This window comes from Mus pahari, chromosome 14, assembly GCF_900095145.1.
Source record: "Mus pahari chromosome 14, PAHARI_EIJ_v1.1, whole genome shotgun sequence".
Lineage (NCBI taxonomy): Eukaryota > Metazoa > Chordata > Mammalia > Rodentia > Muridae > Mus > Mus pahari.
In genome coordinates this window covers 85339060-85364783 of record NC_034603.1, presented here as the reverse complement: position 1 = coordinate 85364783, position 25724 = coordinate 85339060, and the positions used below count along the sequence as shown (strand labels likewise).

General features: G+C 48.1%; 1 protein-coding gene across 3 annotated transcripts in view; it reads left to right on the top strand.

Annotated features, from left to right (window-relative positions):
• Cyth1 (cytohesin 1) overlaps positions 1-25724 on the top strand; it is an 86029-nt gene that overhangs the window by 26667 nt on the left and 33638 nt on the right. The window contains exon 1 of one of the 3 annotated variants that reach the window (XM_029546699.1): positions 10084-10205. The exons of 1 other annotated variant lie outside the window; for it this stretch is intronic. In XM_029546699.1, the coding sequence (XP_029402559.1) occupies positions 10175-10205 (31 nt within the window). In that variant the 5' untranslated portion in view covers positions 10084-10174. Of the gene's footprint in view, positions 1-10083; positions 10206-20633; positions 20991-25724 lie in introns of those variants that run through there. One more of the 3 variants, XM_029546700.1, reaches the window with a different exon arrangement.

Genomic DNA, 25724 nt, shown 5'->3' with positions numbered 1-25724 from the left:
GCTGTGAGTGGGCTCAGGACTGTCACTTCCTGTTGGGCTGTGAGTGGGCTCAGGACTGTTACTTCTGTGTTTTATATGCTGTGCTTGCCCTGCTTCCACAGAAGTACAGTCATCACCTATTCCTTACGCAGTTTAAAGCAAGAGGAAGGAAGTACAGGAAGGTATGCCATCAGTGAGTATTTTAAAAATCTCATTGTGTTTATAAGACAACTCAGGCTGTTTATTCAATGTCTATGCTTTATTTAATAGCAGGTTGGTTTTTTGTTTTGTTTGTTTTGGACTGGCATTTCACATCTCAGAAAACTTTTTGTTGTCCATGAAGGTTTGTTTGGTTGTTGTTGCTGCTGTTGTTGTTTTGTGGTTTTTTTGTTTTGTTTTGTTTTGTTTTGAGACGGGGTTTCTCTATGTAGCCCTGGCTGTCCTGGACTTGCTTTGTAGACCAGGCTGGCCTCAAACTCACAGAGATCCACTCTTCTTTGCCCGAGTACTGGAATTAAAGGCCACCACTGCTAGCCTGTGAAGCTTTGGTAGCAAGGAGCTGCCATTTAGGAGTTTCAGAGTTTAGGCAAACTGTGCCTCTGTGGTACCATGGGATGAGGTACAAGAGAGAGCATGGTGGGAGGGGTGAGGTGCAGAGGGAACATGTGGGAGGGGTGAGGTGTAGGGGGAGCATGTGGGAGGGGTGAGGTGCAGGGGGAGCATGTGGGAGGGGTGAGGTGCAGGGGGAGCATGTGGGAGGGGTGAGGTGCAGGGGAGAAAACAAGGTAGGAAGGGTGAGGTGCAGGGGAGAGCAAGGTGGGAGGGTGCTCAAAGAAGGGCCAGGGCAGGTGGCTGTCACTTCCCTTCACCCCTGAGCATACTTCATCTTGAATTAGAGATGATGATGATGGTGGTGAGGAGGAGGTGACTGGAGAATGCCTATTCTGCCTCAGTCAAATAGCTCAGAGAGATCAAGTAGTCCTGCAGAAATATCTCTGTATTATTTTGCGAACTTATCCATGTATTTAAAATTCACCTGGTGGATTCTCAGCCTCTGGTCTCTTAGCTAGTGTAACAGATCCTGCCAGCCCATCCGGCAGTGTGATGGACCAGTTTCCTGATAGGACTCCTGTCTCCAAGTTTGCCTTTTCTCCATCCCTGCTTGTTGTAGTCCACTCTCTGGAGTAGGTTCCTGCCTGAGAAAAGAATGAGCTTTGTTGTGACTGGGCACACAGTTGTTTTCAAAGTTGTAGAGTAACAAGGGGAGTGGGAGTGGAGGGTTGGGAGCCAAGCGTGCTGGGTCTTGAGGGGACTCCTGTTCTATGCAGCTCTGTCTGAAACTGTCCTCCATCTCAGATGGGGCTTCCTCACCCCAAAGGTTATATCTTTTGAGATAGTGACTTCTGTGTAGCATGTTATTTCTAGGTCACCTCTAAAGTAAATGCCAGACGATGCCACCAAATTCTTGGTTTTCTCAAAAGGTATTTTTTCTTTCCTTCTCCAATTGCTCCACTATTCCCACGGGGGAAATTTTCTTTGTATTTGTCCTCTGAGCTTGGAGTTCTTCAGCCTCAGAACCCCGTTCTTAGCTGCTTTGTGGTCATCTGTTCCAGTGCTGCCACCCCTGTGTCCTTCAGTAAATCCCACACTTAACACTTGGGGACAAAGTGCCAGACAGAATGGCTCATAAAGGTTCTGCAGTGTTTGCCAAATCTGAGTGGAGCATTCGGTACCCACTTGACTGTAGTTACCCTGGGCAAGGGGACACTTGCTGGACAGTGGGAGGCTGGCATAGTGGTGTAAGCCTGTGCCAGCACTGGAAGGCAGAGGCAGTGACTTGGAGGCTGTCCTTGTCTACATAATGAATGTGAGACAATCCAAGGCTACAAAGTGAGTTCCGATCTCAAAGCATCAAGGGGGAAGAAAAACCCTAAGGGAGAGTGAAGCTGAAAATTGCCACAGAATCACAAAATGTATTTCCTACATTAGGGTTGCACCAAACACACATTCAAAGGTAACTTAACAGCCATGGCGAGCAAGAGTGTATTCATTTAGCCAGCAGAGGGCAGCATAGACCCAGGCTCCGGATACAAGAGGGTTTTTTTTTTCTTTTTTAGTTTATTTTTAAAACTTTTTCATTAATTAATTAAAGTAAATTTTTTGTTCTCTTCACTTAAAAGATATTTAAAGGTGCTACAGTAGCCACATTGAAGTATGCTGTGAAGATTAATTCAGTATTAGCTTTATCATTCTTCCCTGTGGATCATGCAGTGTGCTCTCTGCCGTGGAGGAAAGTATCTCCCTGGCATCAGTAACATGTCAATGAAGATGCAAGATGTACATTCTAACAGCTCTGGGCTGAGGTCGATTGGACCTTATGTAATTGCTTCCAGAGAGTCCCTTTAGCTGTGAGTCTTCTAATGCTCAGACACCACTGCACTCTAGGAGGCAGGGCTGTCTGTCCTCATTACAGACAGGGAACCTGAGCCATACCATGCTCACTCTGGGACACTTGATGGCACTGATAATAGATTTTCTTAACAAAGGAATAAGATCAATCTTTGTTGGTTTTCCATTATACCTTTTCTGTGTCTTATTTTTTCTTGCAAATGTCAGTTTCCCTTCTTAGAAAAAAATAAGACCAGAGATATTCATGGTGACACACCCTTGTAATCCTAACACTTAGGAGTTGAGCTTCCTCGGTTGCAAGTTCAGAGCCAGCCTAGACAAGTAAGAACCTGAAGGAGGGGAAGGGACAGGCAGCATATAACATAAGCAAAGGCATGCATTAGGCTGTGTTTGTTTTGACAACTTGTTAATGTTGATTCTTCATTTTGATAATAAAAGTGTTATAATTCTACCTCATACACGCTTGTTCTGGCCAGCCATGAGAACCACATGGGTGTCCAGGTACCAGAGAGGCTTGTCAAGGGGACGGGAACAGGCTTTGGGGTCTCAGCAATATCTTCCCCTCTGTCCTGGAGTCTTCTTCTCTGGAAGGCACCTTTGAACACAGTGCTTGGTACACTTGACCCTGTTGGTACTGTTTTATGCTGTGGTAGAATTTGACAATTAATCAGTGACATACATAAGACAGGAAAAAGTGACCCTTCGTGCCACTGTGCTAATTTCATTTGTAGCATTTCTGTAGGCAATATTTATTTATTTTTATTTTTGGTTGTGAGATTAGCCCTTAATGGCTGAGCCATCTCTCCAACCCATTTATTCATTTTTAAATGCTAAGTAGTGGTTTCATCAAAAATATATGTGTGATTTTACTTGGCGGGTAGACATGTGGAAAAACTAAGCTATAACATCTGAGCCAGGCAGGAAGTGCTCTAGAGTTGGAGAGTAAGCATGGTAGTGAAGCACAGAGTACCATAGAAATAGTCATGTCATCCAGTGTCATGGCAAATCAGCCATCTTTGTATGTTCTCACCTTACCCATTGAGGGTGGGTGGGAGTAAAGGATTAAATATGATTATGTGTCTAGACCCAACAGTTAAGCAGTGTGCTGTGCTGGGGTCATGGAGGAAGAGCAAAGCTGGTGTTCCTGCCATGGGGACACAAGAGTATGCACAGAGATGACAGGTGTGATCATTTGCCCTACATGTCTTCCAGAACATTATGTTGTACACCTTAAATATGCACAATAAAATTTATTTTAAAAACAAAATCACAGAGGAACAGCGTGACACATGATTTGAATATGTGTAGCTTTCAAACGTCTTCTTCTGCTTGGTTGGTTTCATACTTGGAGTAGGGCCTCCCTCAGCTCCTATGAAGCTCCACAGTATATGAAGCTTTATTCTGAGCCTGGTATGCTTTTGTTATTTCAAATGTCCATGGGAACTTCCTAACAGTTTCCATTCTGGTAAGTGTATAACAACCTTTCTAGGAGACTCCATTTGGCACTGGCTATAGATGTGCCTAATGTGTGAGGTGCTTATATATTCCAGTGTTCTGGATAGTCCCTGTTTATGTTAAGTAGATGCTATAAACTAGGGATTTTTTTTGGTTTTGTTTTGTTTATTTTATTTGCTTTTGAGGCAGTGTCTCAATATGCAGCCTTAACTCCTCCTAACTCACTGTGTAGACTGGGCTGGCCTTGAACTCATAGAGATCTACTTGACTCTGCCTCCTGAGTGCTGGGATTGAAGATGTGCACTACTAGAGTCAGCTAGGATGCTGGAACTCTTAATATTGCCAGCTTTCAAGTTCTTAGTCCCAATTTGTAAGCTAAAGCTAGAGGAATGAATGTTCTTTCACTGATCTACGTCCTGTTTATGTAGAATCCTGATAAGTTACTTAGCCTGGCCTTGAATATGCTTTGTACCATGGGAGTTAGGCTTCAATTTGTAGTCTTCTGCCTCAGCCTTTTAAGTAGTTACGATTACAGGCCTGTACCTAGGACCCTGGATGTTGCTGTTTAGACTTTGAGATGGATGGTCTTGCTGTATAGTTCAGGTGGGCCTCTAGCTTGTGATTCTACACAACATTCAGGATCCTGAGTGTTGGAATTACTGGGGTACACCACATGCCTTGCCTAGTAAGGATGATAATTATCTAGTTACTTTCCTCTGAGACAAACATGGTACTTTGGGACTTATAACAGGTTTCTTTATTCCTGTTTTAGTTAACAGAGTTAGTGTTGCGCTAGCTTTAGGAAGCAGAAATCAAGCAGAAGGTATTGTGGCATGGTCAGGGGTTTTTGTTGCATTCCAGTTTGTAGGGCAGCTTTTCAGCTTGGGCTCACAGAAGCTGGGACTCAGGCCTATCCCCTGGATTGCCATGAAGTCTCATGATCAACCCAAGTAGGGATAGTAGCTTCTGTATGAGCTACTGTAATTTTTCCTTCCCCTTTTTCTTTCTCTTTCTTTCTTTCTTTCTTTCTTTCTTTCTTTCTTTCTTTCTTTCTTTCTTTTCTTTCTTTCTTTCTTTCTTTCTTTCTTATACATGAGCATGTTGCTGACACACCAGAAGAGGGCACCAGATCCCATTACAGATGGTTGTGAGCATCATGTGGTTGCTGGAAATTGAACTCATGACCTCTGGAAGAACAGCCAGTGCTTTCAACCACTGAACCATCTCTCTAGCCCTTGATCACTTTTTTGAGAATTATACTAAGAATGGATTATTGAATAATGGAGGTGAGATTTGTGAAGGCCCAAAGCCAGGGGCTGATGGACAGGGCTTTGAGGAGCTGTAGGCGGGGACTGGGGGGGACAGGGCTGTGAAGTTCTGATTTGCAGAGGATATGAATCAAAGGGACCCAAGGGATAAAGCTGTGAGATCCTGAGAAGTGGGGGTGTAAGGGTTCATGGGGGCTAAGGGAAAGGACTGGGGGGTGGGGTGGGCAGAAGCTGTGGAGCTAGCCTGTGGCCTGTGCTCAAAAGATGGAGTTCATATTTTTACCCTCTCAGGCCTTGACTCTTCATGCCTTACATGAAGTCCATCAGTAGGCCCTGGCACTACCTTAGCCATAAATAGAGTACGGATTTGAGCCTTTTATTGCTTAGCTGCCCATCTCTCATAGTCATAGGGCATCTGCCCTGGCTGCCTGCCCCCTGGGTAGTATGTCACAAAGGAAGTCAGCTGTCTCTGATCTGCCTAGAACGTGGTCATTCACCTCACCAGAACAGAAACTGCCCCCAACAGCCCTCCAAAGGCCTCTGCCCTCTAACCCCTCCTTACAGTCCTTCCAGCTCCCCACTGAACCCACACTCTCCAGAGCCCCAGAGCACATGTCCAAGAGCCGCCCACTGTCTGCCTCAGCCCACATAGGGGAAACACTGTATCCTTTTAGTCCTTGTTGTCTCTGCAGTCCACATCCACTGTGCTCAGGGACCATTATTGGGGGAAATGGTAGAAAGGTAAGATTATAGATTTGATTGTTTTTTTTAAAAGATGTGTCAAACCGAAGGTAGAGTTGGAGTTAAAAATAAGTTGCAGATTGCATTACATGTTCTAAATAGTCAGTTCAGTCCTACAAACCAGTAGGAAGGATGACAATCAGTAGGAAAATGCCCCCAAGGTGTGGACAGTGGCTCGTGAACAGAAGTGTTCTCACACTTCTGGAAAGGCAGCCTTGATGGCAGTGAGGCCAGTGCAGAGATCAGTCCTGGGAATGTCCCCACCCATCAGTGCAGTTCAGTGTGGGCCTGGCTGGACACATCAAACTCTAGGAATCCAGACACATGCTGTCCCACTGCCGGGAGACAGGAAACAGGAGTGACCTGTCCTTCTCCAGTCAAGGTCACCTGGGGGTCAGGTCTAATGCCAGAGGTAGAGATAGGGATCAGGACCACTAAACGGGGTTGAATGCAGCCGAGTGCAGTGATACAGGGTTCTTCAAGGGCAGAAGTTGAAGAGGACACTCACCCCACAGGGGGTTTCAGGACCAGACAAGGCAGGCCACATCAGCAAGGCACAGAGAGAAGACTTAGTGAAAGCCACCAGTACTGCCTAGATTTAACTGTCGACCCGACACAGGTACAATCACCTGGGAAGGGAGTGAATTGAGAACGTAGGCTTGCCTCGATCATACTGGCCTCTGGGCATGTCTGGATTCCTTGGTTGGCTGTTAATTGATGTAAGAGTTCATAGACCACTGTGAGCTCACCATTTCATGGGCTGGGCCCTAAAGCTAATTAAGACAAAATAAGTAAGCAGACGGTATGGGTATATTCATTTCTCTCAGCTTTTGGCTGTGGATGTGCTGTGACTCACTGCTTAAAGTTCCTGCCTTGGCTTCCCTGCATTGAGGGACTGTGTCCTGGAATTTTAAACCAAATAAACCCGTTCTCCCCAGAGTTGTATTTAACCAGGGCATTTGTCACATTAACAGAAATGAAACTAGGACACCACCCAGTGATGTCATGGTATTACTTGTATTGTTACTGACAGCTTGCTAAGGAGCCTCACAGTCCACTCCAGGAACACAGAGGAAGCTTTTCTGGATCGAGCAACTCTACTTGTAAGAGAGTTGGGGAGAACTAGAGCTGGGGCCAGAGCATGTGCACAGGGCCCTGAGATTGAACCCTGCTTAAAAGTTACAGGCTGTGAGTAGTGAAAACACATGACACCCTTTATAGTCCTGGAGAAAATCAGGCTAGGGGATGGCTCGACTGGTAAAGTGCCATATAAACATGACACTCTGAGTCCCATCCCCACTCCCCTGTAAAAGTCAGATGTGTAATTCCATTGCTGGAGGAGGTGGAGACTGGAGGGTCCCAGGGGTTTTCTGGCCAGCAAGTCTAGCTGAATCAATGATCTCCAACTGAGAAACCCACTCCTAAATCAGAACTGCACATAGTAGCACACACCCTTACTGCCAGCACTTGGGAGGCAGAGGCAGGCCGATCTCTGTGAGTTTGAGGCCAGCTTCATCTACATATCGAGTTTTAGGACATCCAGAACTATGTAGAGAGACCCTGTCTCCAAGATAGATGGGGGCGGGGGGAGGAAGAGAGACAGAGACAGAGACAGAAGCAACTGAGGAAATACTTGATGCACACACCTGTGAACACATCTGTAAACACACACACACTTGCACATACACACAAAATGAAGTGTTTATAAACGGCACGCAAAAACAGTTACTAACTTTGTGGTGTGTATACATATATGTGTGTAGCATGAAAGGCACATATAATATAATGTACATTGCATACAGAAGAAGCCGGACCAAACCCACAGCACCCTCAGTGTTGTCACCGGGCTGGATCAGACTGCCTGCTACTGTTCTGAACTTTCATTTGTGAATGTGTCTTATGAACAGCATCAAAAACATGCAGAAAAAAACATCTTGATGTGCCGCATCAGAAACCAGGAAGGGGACGCTACCCAGTGCAGTGTGCAGCTTCACTGTGGTCACCATCAGAAAAAATAGCAGGGGCTGATGTCCTTCAGAATCCTTGAGCAAGGCTGAGCAACCTGGCGCAGTGTTCAGGGTGGCAGAAGACCAGTTGGTAAACTCAGGCAGTAGACCATGTTGAGCTTGTCTTCCTCAGGAGCAATTTACTCTAGTTTTAGATTAGTGTTGCGTATGACAATGCAGGCTTAGGAATAGATGTAGATCAAACAACAGTGCCCTTGTAAAGGGCACACACAGGAACACAAGTTCCCACAAAGTCCACAATGACCATTGTAATCCTGAGCAGATGAGCATTGCTGGAGGGAGGGGGCATCCACACCTGATGTCAGCACACACTACAGCAGCCCACACTGTGGATGTTGTCACACAGGTACTGAAGCACAAGTAGGAACCCAGAAGTCACATATCTGCAGCCAACTGACTGAACAAAAACACCATTGTTGGTGCCAGAGAAACTGTGTGTTCACATATGAAAATGAAACCTGACCCTTCTCTCCATCATAAACAATCAACTCCAGATGATAAAGGCCTGAATTAGAATTAAAAAATACAAAACTAATAGAAAATGTAGGGCAACACTGTAAGATGTTATAGATAATGATACTGTGGCTAAGAGCCCCAAACAAAGGCAAAAACAGACCCGTGCAATTTTATCAAACTAAAAAGCTGTTGAGAAAAATATGTAAGCTGTGTAGAATATAATATCCAATGTACAAGGAACCACATAGAAGAAACCTAATTAAAACAAGCCAGTGGCTGGGCATGGTGCCTGCATTTCTGCATCTTAGCACTTGGGAGGTGACACAGGAAGATGAGAAGTGAGGTCATCTTCAGCTCAGACTACATGAGGCTGTCTAAAACAAACAGATGTAGAGACAACGGAAGAACAGAGAGCAGGAGATTGAAATAGAGTTTTCTTGAAAGAAGCAATACAAATAGCCACAGATGCACTGGGCATACATTAGGCCTATATGTAATTCTAGCACTTCACAAGCTTAGGTAAGGGCATCGTGAGTTCAAGGCTAGTCTGGCCTATAAGGCAAGGCTCTGTCTCAAGCAAACAAACAACCAAAAAAAAAAAAAAAACAAAAAAACCACAAAGCCTAGCAACAAAATGACCAAAATATTTTAAATGCTTAGTACCATTCAATCACTGGGGATGCTGATCATCAGGGATGATGCCAGCAGAAAGCCCCGAGGACACAGGTACATAGTGCGGCATTACCACAGAGACTGTGGTGGCTCCTCAAAGACCAAGACGGCGTTGTTTATCAAGCACTTTACCTGGGAAACCAGCTGGCTGGCCTGGTTTCTTATTACTTACTTAGGTTTTTCAAGGCAAGATTTCTCTGTGTGGCCCTGGCTGTTCTGGAACGTCCTCATAGAACAGGCTGGCCTTGAACTCAGAGATCTAACTGCCTCTGTTTTCTGAGTGCTGGTATGCACCATCACAACTGGCTTCCTGGTTTTTTATTATTATTATTGTTAGTACTATTATTTACATGTATGTATTTATTGTGCTGAGGTGAGGGGTTTGTGCATGGGAGTGTGGTGGAAGACACTTGTGGAAGTCGGTTGTCTCCTTCCACCTTGCATGCATTCTAGGGGGCGTCAAACTCTACCCACTGAACCATCTTGCCAACCCTAGTTGGAAGACTTGGCAGTTTCCCATACACATTGAAGAACAAGGAAATACATCACTCCCCTAATTTTGGAGCTAAACATTGTGTATATGGAATTATCGGACAGACCCTCATAAGCGTGCAGTTGCTATGTACGTGTTAAAAGTACAGAAGTCCCAAAGGGGTTGAAACTGACCTCGTGTGGACTGGGAGCATGGCCATTGCTTTCTCATCCACAGGCCTTGTGCTTGTAGCTGGGGCTGGATAGCACACTGTGGTGGTCACTGTCTTGTCGTTGTCTGCGGGTGGTGATGTGCAGCTTTCTAACTGGGAGATGACCTGGGAAGACTGAGGAAGTGAGGCAGAAAGAAGCAGCTGCTGTATCCTTGCTTGGATGAGGGAAGACGGGATGGGCCCACCGCTGAGCTGGCGAGATGACTCAGTGCTGTTTAACATGCTAGACAGTGCCTGAGCTTGACCTGGGAACTGGGTGGTGACAGAGGCTGCTGTGGGCTAATTGGTCCCTGTGCCACTAGCCCTTCCTCTGGTAGTCCAGAAGCAGTTCTGAGCTGTCCTAGTGGCTGGGCTCCACCCAAGCACAGCCCAGGAAACTGCTCTGGCTACTGTGCTGAGTGAGTTACAGGTTCTCCTCCGTGGCCAAGCCCTGCCAGCCTGTCCTGTCCTGAGAAGTCAGACAATGGTTCTTAAAGAAGGAGAAGGGGAGGATGGTGAGTCCCAGCCCCAGACTGGACCCAGGTGCCTCAGGTGGCTGGGGTAGAATTCTGGGGATCTCTTTGGACCCGGGCACAACCAGAGTATGGTTTTTATCCTGTTTCTTTCAGAAGAGCTTTGAGCTGCAGTGTGCTGAGTGAATAAGATTCTAGGGTGTGTGTGTGTGTGTGTGTGTGTGTGTGTGTGTAGGCAGGGGTGAATAAATACAAGATTCTAGATGAGATGATGATAATCACCCAGGCTTCTCCAAGCCTCGGCTTTCCCTTGAGCTCTGTGCGAAGCAGTAGATGTTCTTGGTAGCATGTAGCCTTCTGCTTGTTGACTATCTGAGGAGCAGATGGGCCACAGCTCTTGGAACTGTGCACCACAGTGAAGCTGGGCTGGGAAGTAAAGGCACCCACTGGGTTATGCAGACTAGGTTCGGTACCAACAGTTTTTGTTTTTCTTAAATGAAGTGTAGGCAAAGTAGAGGCTTCCTCTTTCTTGGCTGGGTGAAGACCGAAGTCTCCTGGCGTCTGTTGCACTTCCCTCAACCGCCCTCCCACAGGTCGGGGAACAGTGGAGCTGTGATCCTGAGACTCTGGGCAGTCTCCTGCTGTGCCTGGCTTGGCTGCACTGCAGTGTTTCAGCCCTGAGGCAACAAAGGGCAAGTGTCTGTCCAGCTGCAGCCAGTGTGGGCATTAGAGTAAACCTAGGGGATGAGGCCATGCTCAAAGGACATCTGGCTGTCCCTTTCACTTCCCTCTCCTGGCTTACTGAGCACACACTTGGCTAGAGAGCTCACCCTGGGCAAATTCCCCAAGTGAGGAGGCTGTGCCATCTGTGTTGTACTACCTTTGCCTTCAAAGAGGGGAACGATAATGGAGGCTGCCGCTATGCTGGGGTGAGCTGCCTTCTGGGAGCTTTTGTTTCTGAAGGGCGAGTCCACATTAGCTTAGGTATTGAGCTCCAAGGGGAACAGTTTTGAATGCAGAAGAGGACACAGAATAAAATGTTAGACTAATCAGAGTGAGACCGCATGGCCAGGCCAGTAGTGCTCACTGGCTACTCTGCCACATCTTCATGGTTACTGGCTGCTAGTCCCCCATCCAGCTACCCACCCAGGTAGGAAGTGTGGTATAGGAGTCATTTGCCCAGAGTGTGGGTGCATGCCTAAATCCAGGGCTGGGGTGATAGGCCTTGGGTAGGGCCTTCGGTCAGAACTTTAGGGCCAGGGCTTGAGGGATCAGCTCAGCTCTGCTTTGAATGAACAACATTGAAGGCCACCGCCTCCATTCCCAGCCCCTCCTAGTGCATCCTACTTGTGTCAAGGGACCTAACCTTTCAGCCACTGCTGACACAGATTCTCAAGATGTAGATCCAGAGCAGGGTGGCATTGAGGGTGGTATAAGGGGAAGGAAGGGAACAAGTGGAGTTTCCTGTGCAAAGTCCCAGAGGTTTCCAAGAAGGGCAGTGGGTGCTTCTCATGAAGCCACCTACCTCAGAGTCACTGTCCCAAGCTGTGCCTGCTCAGTGACGAGGGCTTTGGTCAGACCTTCAGAAGGCAGGGCCTTCCGGTACACACATCAGCCTTTCACCTTCTTTTAAAACATTGTCTGTCTGTGTGCATGAATGTTTTGCCTGCATGTATGTACATGCACCACATGTGTTCCTGGTATCCTGGGATGACAGAAGAGGGTATTGGATTCCCCTAGAGCTGGAATTATAAATGGTCATGAGTCACCATAAGTGATGGGGGTCAACCTAAGTCCTCTGATAGAGCAGCAAGTGTCTAAACTGCTGAACTCTCTCTCTAGCCCTTTGCCTCCTTTATCTGTATGTAATCGGTTGCTCTCCAGCACTGCATGTTTATTTGCCTACATGAGAGTTACTAATATAATTAACTGGGCACTGTTTTCTTAAGTGCCATAGGTTTGCTTCTAGATTAGCTATTTGAGCTGATCTATTTATATGTAGTCCCATTCATTTGCCACTGAACCTTCCCTTTAAGATGGAATCAAGACTCCTTAATGTGAGCCCATATTCCTCCCCTCCACAGGACGCAGTAAGGGCGCTCCCTGGGGCTCTCTGGGCTCACTGTGCCCCAGGCCTTGACTTTTGGTGAGCCCACCATCCTTAAGGCTTTTTACCTCATTGGGAGTCATTGCCCTGCCTCTCCATTTGGGAGTTGTCATTAAGTCCTGGATCCAGCTGGCCCCTCTGCAGCATCTCAGCATGTCCTTGGCATGCACAGATGCTGTGCCAGGTTGCTGCTGCCACAGGCTTGCCCGCCTCTCCCCACTGGCAAGGCTGGGTCTGGAGCTATTTAAGTCCCAGCTCCAAGCACAGGCTGCGCCTGTGGCAGATGCTCAGCAAATGCTCAGCTAAATGAATCTGTAGGCTTCAATAGGAGAGTAAACTGCTAAGGACTGGTCAGGGACCAGGAGTGTGAACCTGGCTGTGGATGTTGGACCTGTGCCTCATTTATGAACTCTGAGGAGCAGTTTACCATCAGAGAGCAATTCAGACCTGAGCTGTCAAGTTGTTTTTTTTTTTTTTTTTTTTTTTTTAAAAAAAGGATTTAAAAATATCTGAAGCTATAAGGTACTTACAAGGGTATATAAAATAGTATTTATAGGAAAGCACACCAAGTAGAGTTGCATATAGCATCTCTCCAGTGGAACACTAGGCTAAACAGTTCACTTTAGTGTTCACTTGGCCTCTGTCCTGTCCCTGTTTAGTTGCTTGCTGCACCTCTGGTGACCTGTTTTCCTGGCTTTGGACAAGCAACTTGATAGGTGTTATAGGGAAGACTTAAGGTGCTGGTGCTGTGGACAGTTACCTCAGATACTTCTCAGAGTGGCATGTGTGCCCATCTGATGGCACATGTTTGACTTTGTACAAAGCCCGCATCAAAGCATGTAGCTCATGTCACCATCTACCGTGGCAGTGTTGAAGGACTTTGCTGTGGTTTGAGCTTCACAGACCTCCCTGTTGAGCACAGCAGGGTTGACAGCACACAGCAGCCATGCACATTTTTTGTACTGGCTAGTTTTGTGTCAACTTGACACAGCTGGAGGTATCACAGAGAAAGGAGCTTCATTTGGGGAAATGCCTCCATGAGATCCAGCTGTAAGGCATTTTCTCAATTAATGATCAAGAGGGGAGGTCCCCTTGTGGGTGGTGCCATCTCTGGGCTGGTAGTCTTGGATTCTATAAGAAAGCAGGCTGAGCAAGCCAGGGGAAGCAAGCCAGTAAAGAACATCCCTCCATGGCTTCTGCATCAGCTCCTGCTTCCTGCCCTGCTTGAGTTACAGTCCTGACTTCCTTGGTGATGAACAGCAGTATGGAAGTGTAAGCTGAATAAACCCTTTCCTCCCCAACTTGCTTCTTGGTCATGATGTTTGTGCAGTAATAGAAACCCTGACTAAGACATTTTTCTTCTTAGTGAAGACATCATTAGAAGCAAGGTCTCCAACTGTCTCTGAAGACAGTCAGCCTGGCCCACTGCCTGAGGCTGTCTGCCACCTGCCACCCTTCTTCGGGTGGGATATGAAAGCCGGACTAGCTGCAGATGCCCAGGACCCACAGGCCAGTTAGAAAGGAGGCTTGGGAGGCAGAAAGTGGAATTAGATTCTAAGAGTCCAGAATTGTGGGAAGAAAGTCAGGCTTGGGTCTGGGGTATCAGGAGCCCTGTTGACTTGCAGAGTGGTCAGCAAGAATGAAGCTGAAAACTGCAGACGAGTGATCAGGGTAGCTTGGAGGTAGTATACTCTAGTGTTCAGCCAGTCTTCACGTGGTTCACAAAACTTGTTGAAATGGGGAGGGAGGCTGTGTACAGTTTGCTGTTGGCTACATCAGAAAAGGAGAGTTAGACCTGGAGATATCTGGGCATTTCCACCTTTCCTTTTCCCTTTGGACCATGCCAATCTTCCAAAGGCAACTTTACTGAACACAGTGTTCTGGTGTCTGCTCTCCCATCTGTCTCCTGCTCAGCCATGCTTTCCTCTTAGGAATGACTCTAGTGAATGCTGCTTCTCCTGCCCGACTGCTGGGGTCTGCAGCCTCCAGGGGTTTGTGTGATTCCAGCACAGAGCCAGGTATCAGTAGCAGCTTTACAGTCAGTTGTCTAGATCCAGGAGGAGCCTTTGTAGCTACCCAGCCAACCCCGGTCAGCTCTACAACAGCCATTGCCACGGCCCCTAGAAGAGTGGGTCTCTCATCATTGAGCACCCCACAGCCTAAGTTAACCTAAGCGGGCCCACTGCTGCTGATGCGACCCTCTCCTGGCCATGGAGGTGGTTATCAGCTGCCTTTCTGTTTCTCCTGCCTATGCATGGCAGGGAGTTATGGGGGCAGGAAATCAAGTCCTGCTGCCCATCAGATGGGCTGGTGTGGAATGACCCACCCAGCACATTCCTTCCTTTTCTGGGAAAACAAAGTCATATTTTGCCTTAGCCCTGTTTTCTTCACCACTTTACAAAGGACTCATGGAAGCTCAACTTACAACCTCAGAGAAAGCTGTAAATTTCTGTCCAGAGTCAGTGGCTGCTCTGACCCCCTTCTTCTTGGTGCTTGAGCCTCTTTCTCTGTCTTCCTCTGAGTCAGGATTCTAAGCAGTGTGAAAGGCCACCAGTGCCACCACAGCAGTGTCACCAAGCAGGAGTTCCCCTGATCATGAACAGTGCTCAAGAATGTCTCTAGCACAGAAGAAGGGCCCAGGCTCTGTCTGGGCAAATGAGCTGGTGGCATTTCTGCATTTTTTTCTGAGAAACCCCAGCAGTGAAGATTGCATTTCCTGTGGACCCAACTTATAGAGCAGCAGGAAGGGAGGAGTTGGAGCATGCCCCTTCCCCATGAGCCCCTTTACACGGTGGCTCCTGATGGTGGGAGCCTCGCATGTGTTCACCAAGCACACACAGTGCATAAGGAGGATTGTGATAACGCTACCTGGTGCCATCGTGTGTCCCCACTGGCCTCTACAGAGCACCTCACTCTCTAGTCACCATGTTCAGTACCAAAAGTCTTTCAATTTTTACAATTTTGATGCTGTAGCCATTGGGAGAATTTTTACACACAAATTAAGAATCCAAATTTTGTTCAAGAAGCAGACTCAGATTTTCTGATGGAAAGACCTGTGTTTGACATGGTAGAGAAAGCTTCTGGGAGCGTGTGTGGGAAGGCAAGCCGTTGGTGCTTTTGTTCCCACTTGCAGGGTGATTGAGCTTGAGTGGTCCTTTTGTGTTTGGTTTCTTGTGCTCCTTCTTGAATCTGCCTTTTATATCTACCTTGGGTCTCAGAAACACAAGACCTTGATTCTTCCTGTCCCCTCCACTGCCCCTCCCAGTTCTCTTGGGCCTCTCTTGCTACATGCAGTTTCTTTCCTGCCAAGCTGCCTCCTCTGCATTATGCAGGAGGTAGGGCCCATCTAAGAGTTGCCTGAGACCTTTGCTAAGTAGGGTGGAGATGGAACATGCTACCCCTCACTCGCCTCTACCCTGCAGTAGAAGCCAGAGGCCTGGGCCTCTGTGGATATCCCCAGTCTTGGCCTACTGTGAAACAGCAGTGACTGCCACAGGGCCAGAAGTGGAACTGCTCTGGACTCCACCCAGTGGCTTCAGTTGTTCCTGGGTTCTCTTCAGAGTTCAGTGTTGCCACTGGGACTAAGGACAACTCTACAGAGTGGCTGTCTGGCACTCTACTAGGATGTACTACTTAGTTTTTGTTAAGCTAGCTCATCAGGGAATAAAGAACCTCAACTGAGAAAGATTGGCTGGTAGGCAAGTCTGTGGGACATTTTCTTGATTAATGCTAGATGGTGGGAAGGCCCATGAGGGTGGTGCTATCCATGCACGTGTGGTTCTGGGGTACATAAGAAAGCAAACTCTGCACCCCTGGCAGCATTTCCTCCGTGGTCTGTGTGTCCTGCCTTAGGTTCCTGATGGGCTCCCTTCAAGATAGACTATAAACTACAGGTTGAAATAAACCTCTTTCTCCACGAGCTACTTTTGGTCATGGTGTTTATCACAGCAATAGAGAGAGACCTAACTAAGACATGTGAGGTAGAGAAAACCTCTCTCAGCTTTCAGACCCTTATTGAGCAAGAATAGATGGCAGTTGGTGGCTTCTTTGAAAAAGCCTCTCCAAGCCTAGAAAGATGGCTCAGCGGTTAGGAGCACTGACTAGACTGCTCTTCCAAAGGTCCTGAGTTCAATTCCCAGCAACCACATGGTGGCTCACAACCATCGGTCATGGGATCTGATGACCTCTTCTGGTGTGCATGAAGACAGCTACAGTGTACTCACATATACAAAACAAATAAACCTAAAAAACAAAAGAAAAGGAGAAGCACCTCATTCTTTCTGTTTGTACTAAAGCATTACAAAGCGTGTTTAAGTATAAAGAATTTCAGAATCTCCAGTATCAGGAGACTGAGGGTCATGACTGGGTAGAGACCTTGTGTCCTTTGTGGCTCTGTAGTGCCTTGTGTGTAGAGAGAGCCTGAGGGTTCCACCATGGTACTTTGATCTGTGCCTTCCCATCAGAAGTTACCACATAAATCAAGATGGCGCCCATTCACCTTGCACTTTTTTTTTTGGAGGCCACCCAAGCTATTTACATCTAAGCTAAGTTCCTCCCCTCCAATGTCTATTAGGTATAAAGAGGGAGAAGCTACTCACAAACATGACCCCTGACCCTGGATGACGGCTGCTGCTGAGCCCAGAGCTCACTCTTGTCCGAGGCTTCTCTGTTCCAGCAGACCATGTGCCCGAGGCAGGAGAGAGGGATGGGGTTAGTGGGTGAGTTTGGAGTGTTAGTATTCACTTCACTGGAGTTTTAACATCAGTCCCTGTCCTCCACTCCTCAAACTGGAAGGCCTGCAGGCCCTTCCTTCCCCCAGGTACCTCCTTGCTGCCTTTTCTCTTCTGGAGTGTTTCTCTCTTTATCTCAGCTCAGTAACAGTGGAACCAACTGTTTGAGTCAGTCAAAGACACCAGCCCCACTCCATTGCCTTCCAGACTTTTGTATTTGGGCCGCCCTTCTGCCTTTGTTCTCCCCTCCCAGCTGGGGCACTCCTACCCTCCTGGTGACTCCTACAGCTCAACATCAATCTTGGCTCCTGTGTAGGCTCCTGTGTAGACTCTGTTTAGACGAATGTATGCCACTGTTGTCTGTCATCCGGCCCATAGCCCTTTCTAGTGCACTGTGTACTGTCTGTTCTTACTGTAAGAGAAGTGGCGATGGCTGAGCTGTTTGAGGGCAGAACCCATCTCATCAGCTGTGTCCTCCAGGGTCACCCATAGGTCTCTGATTGATGTGTTGAATTATTAGTCTAAGAAAGTAATTTCTAAAAACTTCCATTTTCTCTGTTGGAATTCCTGTTCTGCAAGCAGGTTTTTTCCCTTTAGTTTTTTCCCTGACCACCATGTCTTCATAAACTCGGTTGTACATTGATTTATTTTAGCATCTTTTTCTTTAGGTATGGGAGGACTTGGTTTGCAGCCTTTCCCCCTAACTTCTGGTCTGCTGGTTCCCTGTACTTTACTGTTTATGCCTAGAGTTGTGTTCACACAGGCTTTTGCTACCAGCTTCCTTTCGCATGGGTTTCAGCTTAAGGTGACTGGTTCATGTGCAGACAATCCACTCAGTATGCACATTGTAGGTGACCACATCTGGGAGACTCATGGCCAACATTGCACATTATGTATATGATCACTAGGGTATGTGGAAGGGATAGATAGGTCAGAGTTCACCTGCCAGGGTCTTTCAGTCTCTGGAGTATGTGTATACTTAAGAGTCAGCACTGTCACAGCCATGGCAGCCATCTTCCAGTAACTCACCAAAATGTAGAACACGGGGTGGGGGGGTGGGGATGGAGGAAAGGCATTCAGTATATGTTCTCAAGGCCTTTTGGGAAACGTGACATTGTTCCTTTGGCCACATACATTTGAATCTACAAGAAGGGTGATATTGTAGACATTAAGGGAATAGGCGCTGTTCTAGAAGGAATGCTCCATAAGTGTTACCACAGCAAAATAGGAAGAGTCTACAATGTCACCCAGCATGCCATAGGCATCATTGTAAACAAGCAAGTTGAGGGCAAGATTCTGGCTAAGAGGATCAGTGTGTGGATTGAGCACATCACACACTCGAAGAGCAGAGACAGCTTCCTGAAGCGCGTGAAGGAGAACGATCAGAAGAAAAAGGAAGCCAAGGAGAAGGGCACCTGGGTTCAGCTGAAGCGCCAGCCTGTGCCATGGAAAAGAACCTGAGCTGCTGGAGCCCATACCATATGAATTCATGGCCTAATGTACAGAAAAGAAATAGAGGACCTGGATCTGCACTGTCACCTCAACAAGAAGGATGTCACCCTTAGGACTATGACAAGAACTCCAGATATGTTCAGTGTGAGGTACCTGAAGGTGAGCGTGTGAGAGACTGCCTTGTGTGATGCAAACACTGAGCTGAGATGCCAGTGTACATGGACTAGCAAGGAGGTGGCACAGGTAATCAGGGAGTCTCCCTGGAAGAAGTGGACATGCACAGTGTGGGGATGAGCTCCAAACAAGAGGAAACCAGGAAGCCTATACCCTGGCAGAGCAGAAAGGGTGGAGTCTCCAGACATGAAGAGGCAGGGAGACAGGAGACCAATTAATGCATCCAGCAGGATTTTCTGCACTCATTGAAAACTTGACGGTTTTTGCAGCTTAAGGCAGGAATTTTGTAAGTGCTTTTAGGAATTTTTGTTGTTGTTGTTTTTTGTTTTTCGAGACAGGATTTCTTTGTGTAGCCCTGGCTGTCCTGGAACTCACTCTGTAGACCAGGGTGTCCTGGAATTCAGTGATCCGCCTGCTTCTGCCTCCCAAGTGCTGGGCCTAAAGGCGTGTGCCACCACTGCCTGGCATGATTTTAGAATTCTTTTTTTTTTTTTTTTAAAGATTTATTTATTTATTATATGTAAGTACACTGTAGCTGTCTTCAGACACTCCAGAAGAGGGCGTCAGATCTTGTTATGGATGGTTGTGAGCCACCATGTGGTTGCTGGGATTTGAACTCCGTACCTTCAGAAGAGCAGTCGGGTGCTCTTACCCACTGAGCCATCTCACCAGCCCTTTAGGATTCTTTTAAACAAGCACTACCTTCTTGTCATTAGCTGGTCATGTTGTCATGCTGTTTTTAGAAGACATGGCTGGAATGGCGAGCACAGTGTTTGAGTCCAGTCTGGGAACACTGCCATGATGATGAGGGTGTCTGTCAACATTCTGACCACTTTCTCCAGCTGGGCTGGACCCTGAAACTGGAGATCACAGGCAGAGGACACCTGTGAAGGGAAGAGTGACCTCAACGGTCGTTCCCTAATGCAATGGGCTACAACGAAGAGAGGCCTGGGCTGGGGATCCCCTTTGTCATATATCTGGAGTCATGGTTATTAAGCAGGGTTGTTTCAGGGACTCTTGGCGATGTTTAGAGACATTTTGGCAGTCACACCTGGCTGAGAGAGGCTGGCTGTGGCACCCAGTGGGAAGAAGGTGCCTGCTCTTGCTCTTGGTTTCAGCTTTTGTGTCCTCCGGTTGCCTCGGTACCCCAGAAGCACACAGGAATGAGTCCCCAGCACTGAGCCATGCGCTCTAAATGGCCACAGCAGTCACTCAGAATGAGGAACTCTGGCTGAGTTCAGTGATACATTTTCTGTTTTCTTTCCTTGCTTATTTGGTGCTTGTTTAAAGAGCCACCTCTTCCCTTCATAGCCTCAAGCAGTGCTTCTTGGTGTGTCAGCAGCCAGTCACCTTGTAGCCCTTCAATATCATACCTGGACCTGTGGAATCTAGGTCCTAGGTCCTGGGATCCCAGTTGGCTTGCCTGATGGGTATCCCTGTGGCCCATGCAGTCCTTGAAGAATCAGAGACACTGCTTGTGCCTAGGATGTAGCCATGTCTCTGGTCACTAGCCATCTTGCACAGTCACCTGCAGAAGTAGTCTGCCTAGCCCTGCCCTGTGTACAGAGCACTTAGCAAGCATGGTTCACCTCTGGTGAAGAACACACGGGTACCAGCATACATGCACAACAGAAGATTAAAAAGGCTGCAGTATCCCATGAGGAGGCAGAGAGAAGAGATTCGGGGGGGGGGGTGTCTTATAGGATGCTGCCTCCTAAGACCCTCCCAGATGGTGTGTTTGGTGGAGCAGGCTGGTTGATGTAGGACTGGCACAGGGACTGAGGTTATGTTTGACCCCCGATCTAATCTCTAGTTTGAGAAGACATCTTAAGTAAGGGTTACCCTCTTCCTGGAGAGAGCAACCATCCAGCTTTGCTTCTAAGGGGAAGAAGAAAGCAAGCACAGCCTATGAGCAATGCTAGCAGTGCTCCCCTCCCCCAGGAGGCCAGGACGAGGGTAGTAGGAGGGGCGGTGTGATTACATTCATGGAAATGAGCCTGCTAGGAGAGGAGCTGCGCACACCGAGTGTCAGCAGCTGCCGCAGCTCTGTGCACCGTCCCCATCCCCGAGGCTGGGCCAGCCTTCCCGACCAGGCTCTGCTCACTCCCGCCCGCTGTTTGGCCATTCGGCTTTGTCTCCTCTGGACGCCTCCTCCCCTGCCCTTGTGTGCTGGCACACAAATGCTGTCCTGGCTCCAGCTCTCCCTGCACCCAGAGCTGGGAGAGCTCCGGGGAGCCTGGGCCTGTGGAATTGCTGTACAGATCCACCATGGCCTCTGGAGAACTGCGGATCAGCTGAGGCTTTGATGTTGCTGTCCAGAGCTTGACAGGACACTGGGGCCGCAGGAGAGGGGACACGCCGCCGGTAAGAATCTGGTGGATGGTGCATGGAGCGGGACTTCAGCTCCCCCTTGTTCTGCCTAGATGCAGCCTCTCCCAACCTGCACCCCAGATCCTGCAGCAGGCAGCAGGAGCTGACATGCTCCGCTGACTCTGCATGTCTGTCCCTGGGTTTCCAGCCTTTGCTCTCTCCTCTCAGGGATTTTCCACTGTGCTTCTGGATAGGTACCCAGTCATTTGTTGTCTCTTCTTGTCCTGAGACTGAAGAGCAAGCCAATAACCAATTCCCAGTTCCTGCTTTGGGTAGGTTAAAAATAGGGTAGCAGAAAGCCAAGGGCAGATTTACAGCCAGGCTCTCCCCTCTAGATCTGCCGACCACTTGGGGTTTCTGCTGACTCTGGGCCTTTGGACCTTCCTGATCAGGGGCAGCTAGCACCAAGGCTCTGGCAGTACACACAAAGACGAGCAAGGTCTTTCCCAGGTGCTAGACAGAAGGGAGGTTTAAGTGTGCAGAAAAATTCAATGTGTGTAAAGGATTGTTGTGCAAAGGATCTTTAGGGAGGAGGTAAAGTGACAGAGAAGTGACTTCTGACCTCCCCCCTTCCCCCCCCCCCCCCGCTTCTGTTTGGGATGGAAGGGGGTGTGGTGGCCCAGCTGTGCAGTGTGCTGGTGACTGCAGCTGGCAGGCACCAGAATGGCACTGCTTCACCCAAAAGACTCAGTGTCCTCTGACCCCCAGAGGAGGGTGAGCTGAATGACCAGGGTTTCTGGTAGAGCTAAGGCCCCAGTGCTGCCTCAGAAGGGCTCCAGAGGTTCCTCCTCACAGGGGTCCCAGCTTTGTCCTGCATAGAGAATGCTGAGGAGAAGCTGCTTTGCCTCCTGGCTGTGTCGCTGGCCCTGCCAGGTTAGGAAAGGATAAGGGTCTCTCAGCTGTGAGGACAGTCCCTGCTTGTTTTAATAAAACCAGATGAAATTTGATGACTCAGTTCCTCTTACTGTGTTGAACTTTGACCTCATTTCTCTTTACTGAGCTGCTTAAATTATAGCAAACTCAGCTTTGAGTTCTAGCATTTGTTCAATAAATTGTGTTGATTCTTTTCTCTAAATGACAGTAAAATACGTTCTTGAAGCTTTTAAAAGTCACACTCATGTGTACATGTGAGGAAATGGGGTGGGGGTGGGGCAAGGAAAAGTCAGTGAGGTCTTGGCTGGCCCTGGGCGTCCTCCCCACTCCCGAACCTGTCCCTGGGCAGGTATTCATCAGAGGACCTGTCCCTGTGCCTTGAGAGCAGGAGCAGTCTTCCCTCAGAATCCAAGTCTTTAACGGATTTACTTGTAGCAGAGGCCTGGCCTGCGTGGATTTGTCTGGAAGAATGTAAACTAGAGTGTATAAATCTCCATTTTGGCGGTTTGCCCACCACATCTGTGTGGAGGATCATTTGTGCTTGCTGCATGAGAATCTATCAGGCTTTGGTCCTGTGAGTGTGTGGGTTTCTTTAAAACTCTTACGATGCAGGAGGGTGGTGAGGCAAAGTACCTTTTCAAGGGCCAGATCATAGTAAAAAAGGGTCTGAAGTGGAACCAAGAACTTAGAATAGTGCCAGTCAATTTTCTGTTTATTTTTAATTATGGCAAAATCCACATAACATAAAACTTATCATCTTTGCCATTTGAAGTATACTACTGTTAATGGTGTTGAACATATTTAAATAGTGATGTTCACATCACCAGAACTGTTGAACCATAAAAAATTGCCACTCCATCCCTACTGATCTTCTCAACCACCCTCACCTCCCCAAACCTTCACACACACACCTCTCTCTCTCTGAGTGTGACCCAAGGACCCTTGAGTAAGGGGAATTCCACAGTCTTCATCCTGTCACTGGTCATTTTACTGAGCATCTTGAGGGTTCATCCTGGATTGTAGTGGCATCAAAACCTTCTTCTTCATAAACCTCTGACAGTGCATTAAATTCTAGGACTTCGAAGGCTTTGACTCAATAGGAAGGAAGTGGTATTGGTTCTCCAAAGGCGACAGATTCTGTAACAGTGTGCTGGGAATGTGGCACACTGCTGGCGGCAAGCCTGTCACTAGGTCTCTGACTATAGCCACACCCCTTCCTGTGTCCACCTTCCCTCATCCTGGATTCTGATTGCTATCCTGAAGACTGGAAACAACTTCTGGCTTGGTGTGTGGTCTGAAGCATCAAGCTTTGGGTTTTTCATCCTTTGCTCTTATCTGAAAGATACTTGGAAGGGAGGTTGCATCCTTAGGCCTTCTGAATGACTCAGTCCCATCACTTGTGAATGGAGAGTTCCAAGTGAGGGGAAACTGACTCTCCTAGCCAGCGAAGCATCGATCAGTAACTGCCTTTGAATCTGCAGTTGCTTGCTTCTGTGCCAGCCCCTCCTGTCCTGACCCCCTTCCCTACAGTTTCTGACTTAACACAAAGTACAAGCCCTGGGGCTATCACTTTTTCCTCTATGATGTAAGAGCCATGCTCCACTTCAGAGTGTTCTTTCTGGAAGCAGCCTGCCAGCTTATTGTTCATGGAGGGGCATACGCTGATGAGATAGCTTATCCAGGGTTCCACAGCTGATAAGTATGGACTGTGTGTGACTGTAACCCAGCATCCCTGGCCAGTCCCACAGGTGGGTACAGTGTCCCATAGACATGGTCCCCATTAACATGCACTCCTGAAGTTGTTCATGGCCTCCAGGTCTCCTCGGGGATGGCTGTAGGTTGGGTGAGCATCTGTGCTGGGTAGGCAGAGAGGAGGAGAGTGAGCTGGATCTGCAGGTGAAGGGGTGTGGCCCAGGACACTTAGCAAGCTGGCCTGTCTCCTTTCCTACTTGTGACAGACAGGGGAAGTTCCATCTTACAGAGAGGTAACAGCCGCTGCACAACGGTGTGGCTGCAGACATCCAAGTTCTTTCTGGTAGTTTAAAGTTTCTCAAAGTGTAAGTCACTAGGGTTTCCTGGAAGGCAATCAGGAAGCTATAATACAGGTCCCTGGAGGGGACAGACCCTAGCCTTGTTGCTAAGGTTACATTGGGCAGGTTCACTGGAGGGTAGACCGTTGATGGGTTGGTGCCTGGCACTGTGGTGGTGGCCTTCAGGTGGGCCCTGTAGGAAGTTCCAACAGCAGCTTCTGCCTCTGTGCGCTTGGAACAAGGACAGTCAGTGTCCTCTCAGACTGCTCTGAGAGGGAAGCTTGGCTTCATCTTACCACCTCTGCAATTCTGCGCTGTGCTAGGTTTACCCGAGGTGAGCCAGAGGTGGGGAAGAGGGTGGAAGGAGAGAAAGGAAATATCCACACACATGCTCAGTGTTGAGGAAACTGTCCAGGGAGGAAAGGTGTCTTACCAGGAGGGCTGTGTCTGCAGCTATGGAGGAGCCCTTAGGCCTGGCTGGAGCTCTCCCTGTGGTAGCTGGGCTTTGAGTGTTCACCCGAGTCACAGGGAGGAGACGATGCACTGGTCAGTCTTAAATAGTTCCCTGTAGTACTGCATTAGATATAGACCCTCTCATCCACTGAGAGGCTGGGGCTCTGTGGATAATAATTGAGGTAGGAAAAAGACAAGGCAGGCAGTGTATTTTCAAGCTAGGCAGGGTTGGGTTTTTTGTTTGTTTTTGTTTTTGTTTAGTGGTGGGGGTAGCAAGATGACCTCAGAAAGCAAGAAGGACATCTGAGTTCCAAAGCATGGCTGGACCCCTCTGGTTCACAGCGTGCACTAGGGTTGGGTGAGTGCCATGCATTTGAGTAGTGGCTGCTGAATACAATCTGATGTCACAGGGGTTGTGTCTGCAATGGGACCTCGGGGCAGCTGTCATGGGATAGAGCAGGGGCTGCAGGCTTTAGACTGCTGCCTGCCATCCTGTGCACATTTTCTGCTCCTTGGCTTGAGAAGAAGGCACCGTCCCTTTAAGACAGTCCTCCTTTGTATGTGTTGGTTGGGCCTTGTTTCAGCTCTAGGTTTCTGCCTGCAGTGAAGTCTGCAGAGCAACGTTTAAGTAAATAAATGAAAGCTTCCCTTGTGTGGCTTCTGTATTTACAACTGGGCACAAGGGCTCCTTGTTGTTTGGCCACTTTAATCCCCCTCGTTAAATTGGAACCTGGGAAAGGATGGGGAGGAGACCAGTGCTGGGCTGTCCCTGCTGCCTGCCGGCTGGACGCCTTACACATTAACCATAGAGCATGGGTTCCTGCCCTCCAACATAGGCACTGTGCGGCAGAAGGGCTCCTCTCACCTGGCTCCATTGTGCTCAGACTCACTAGACAACCTGCTGCCCTGCTCAGTGGCCTTTCTTTTAGAGAAAGGGGTTCAGCTGCCTCCTGGCACAGAAGTGTGGCTGTAGCACGTGGCAGTGGGGGAGGGGAAGTTGTTTGTTGTTCTGCCATCTGGCCTGTCAGAGAATGTTCTTGTGCAGTTCAGCCCTGGCTGTCCACTGGTTTGATAGTCTTCCGAGCTGGTGCCCCCAGGTCCAGTAGACCAGGTTACCCAGTGCTGAGTCCTTCTGTCTCTTTTTCCCATCATGGTTCTGCTGTTCATAGTATCTGTGTCATCAGCCCAGGTCTGAGAAGCCTTCACATCTCCCTGGCAGTCATTTAGGTTCTTTGGATTAAACGAAGCAACTGTTGAGGTTTGTTTTTTCTCTGCCACAAAGGCTTGAACTAAAGATTTGGTGTTAGTGTTGGTAAGGTTTGGTGTTAGTGTTGGTAAGGTTTGGTGTTAGTGTTGGTAAGGTTTGGTGTTA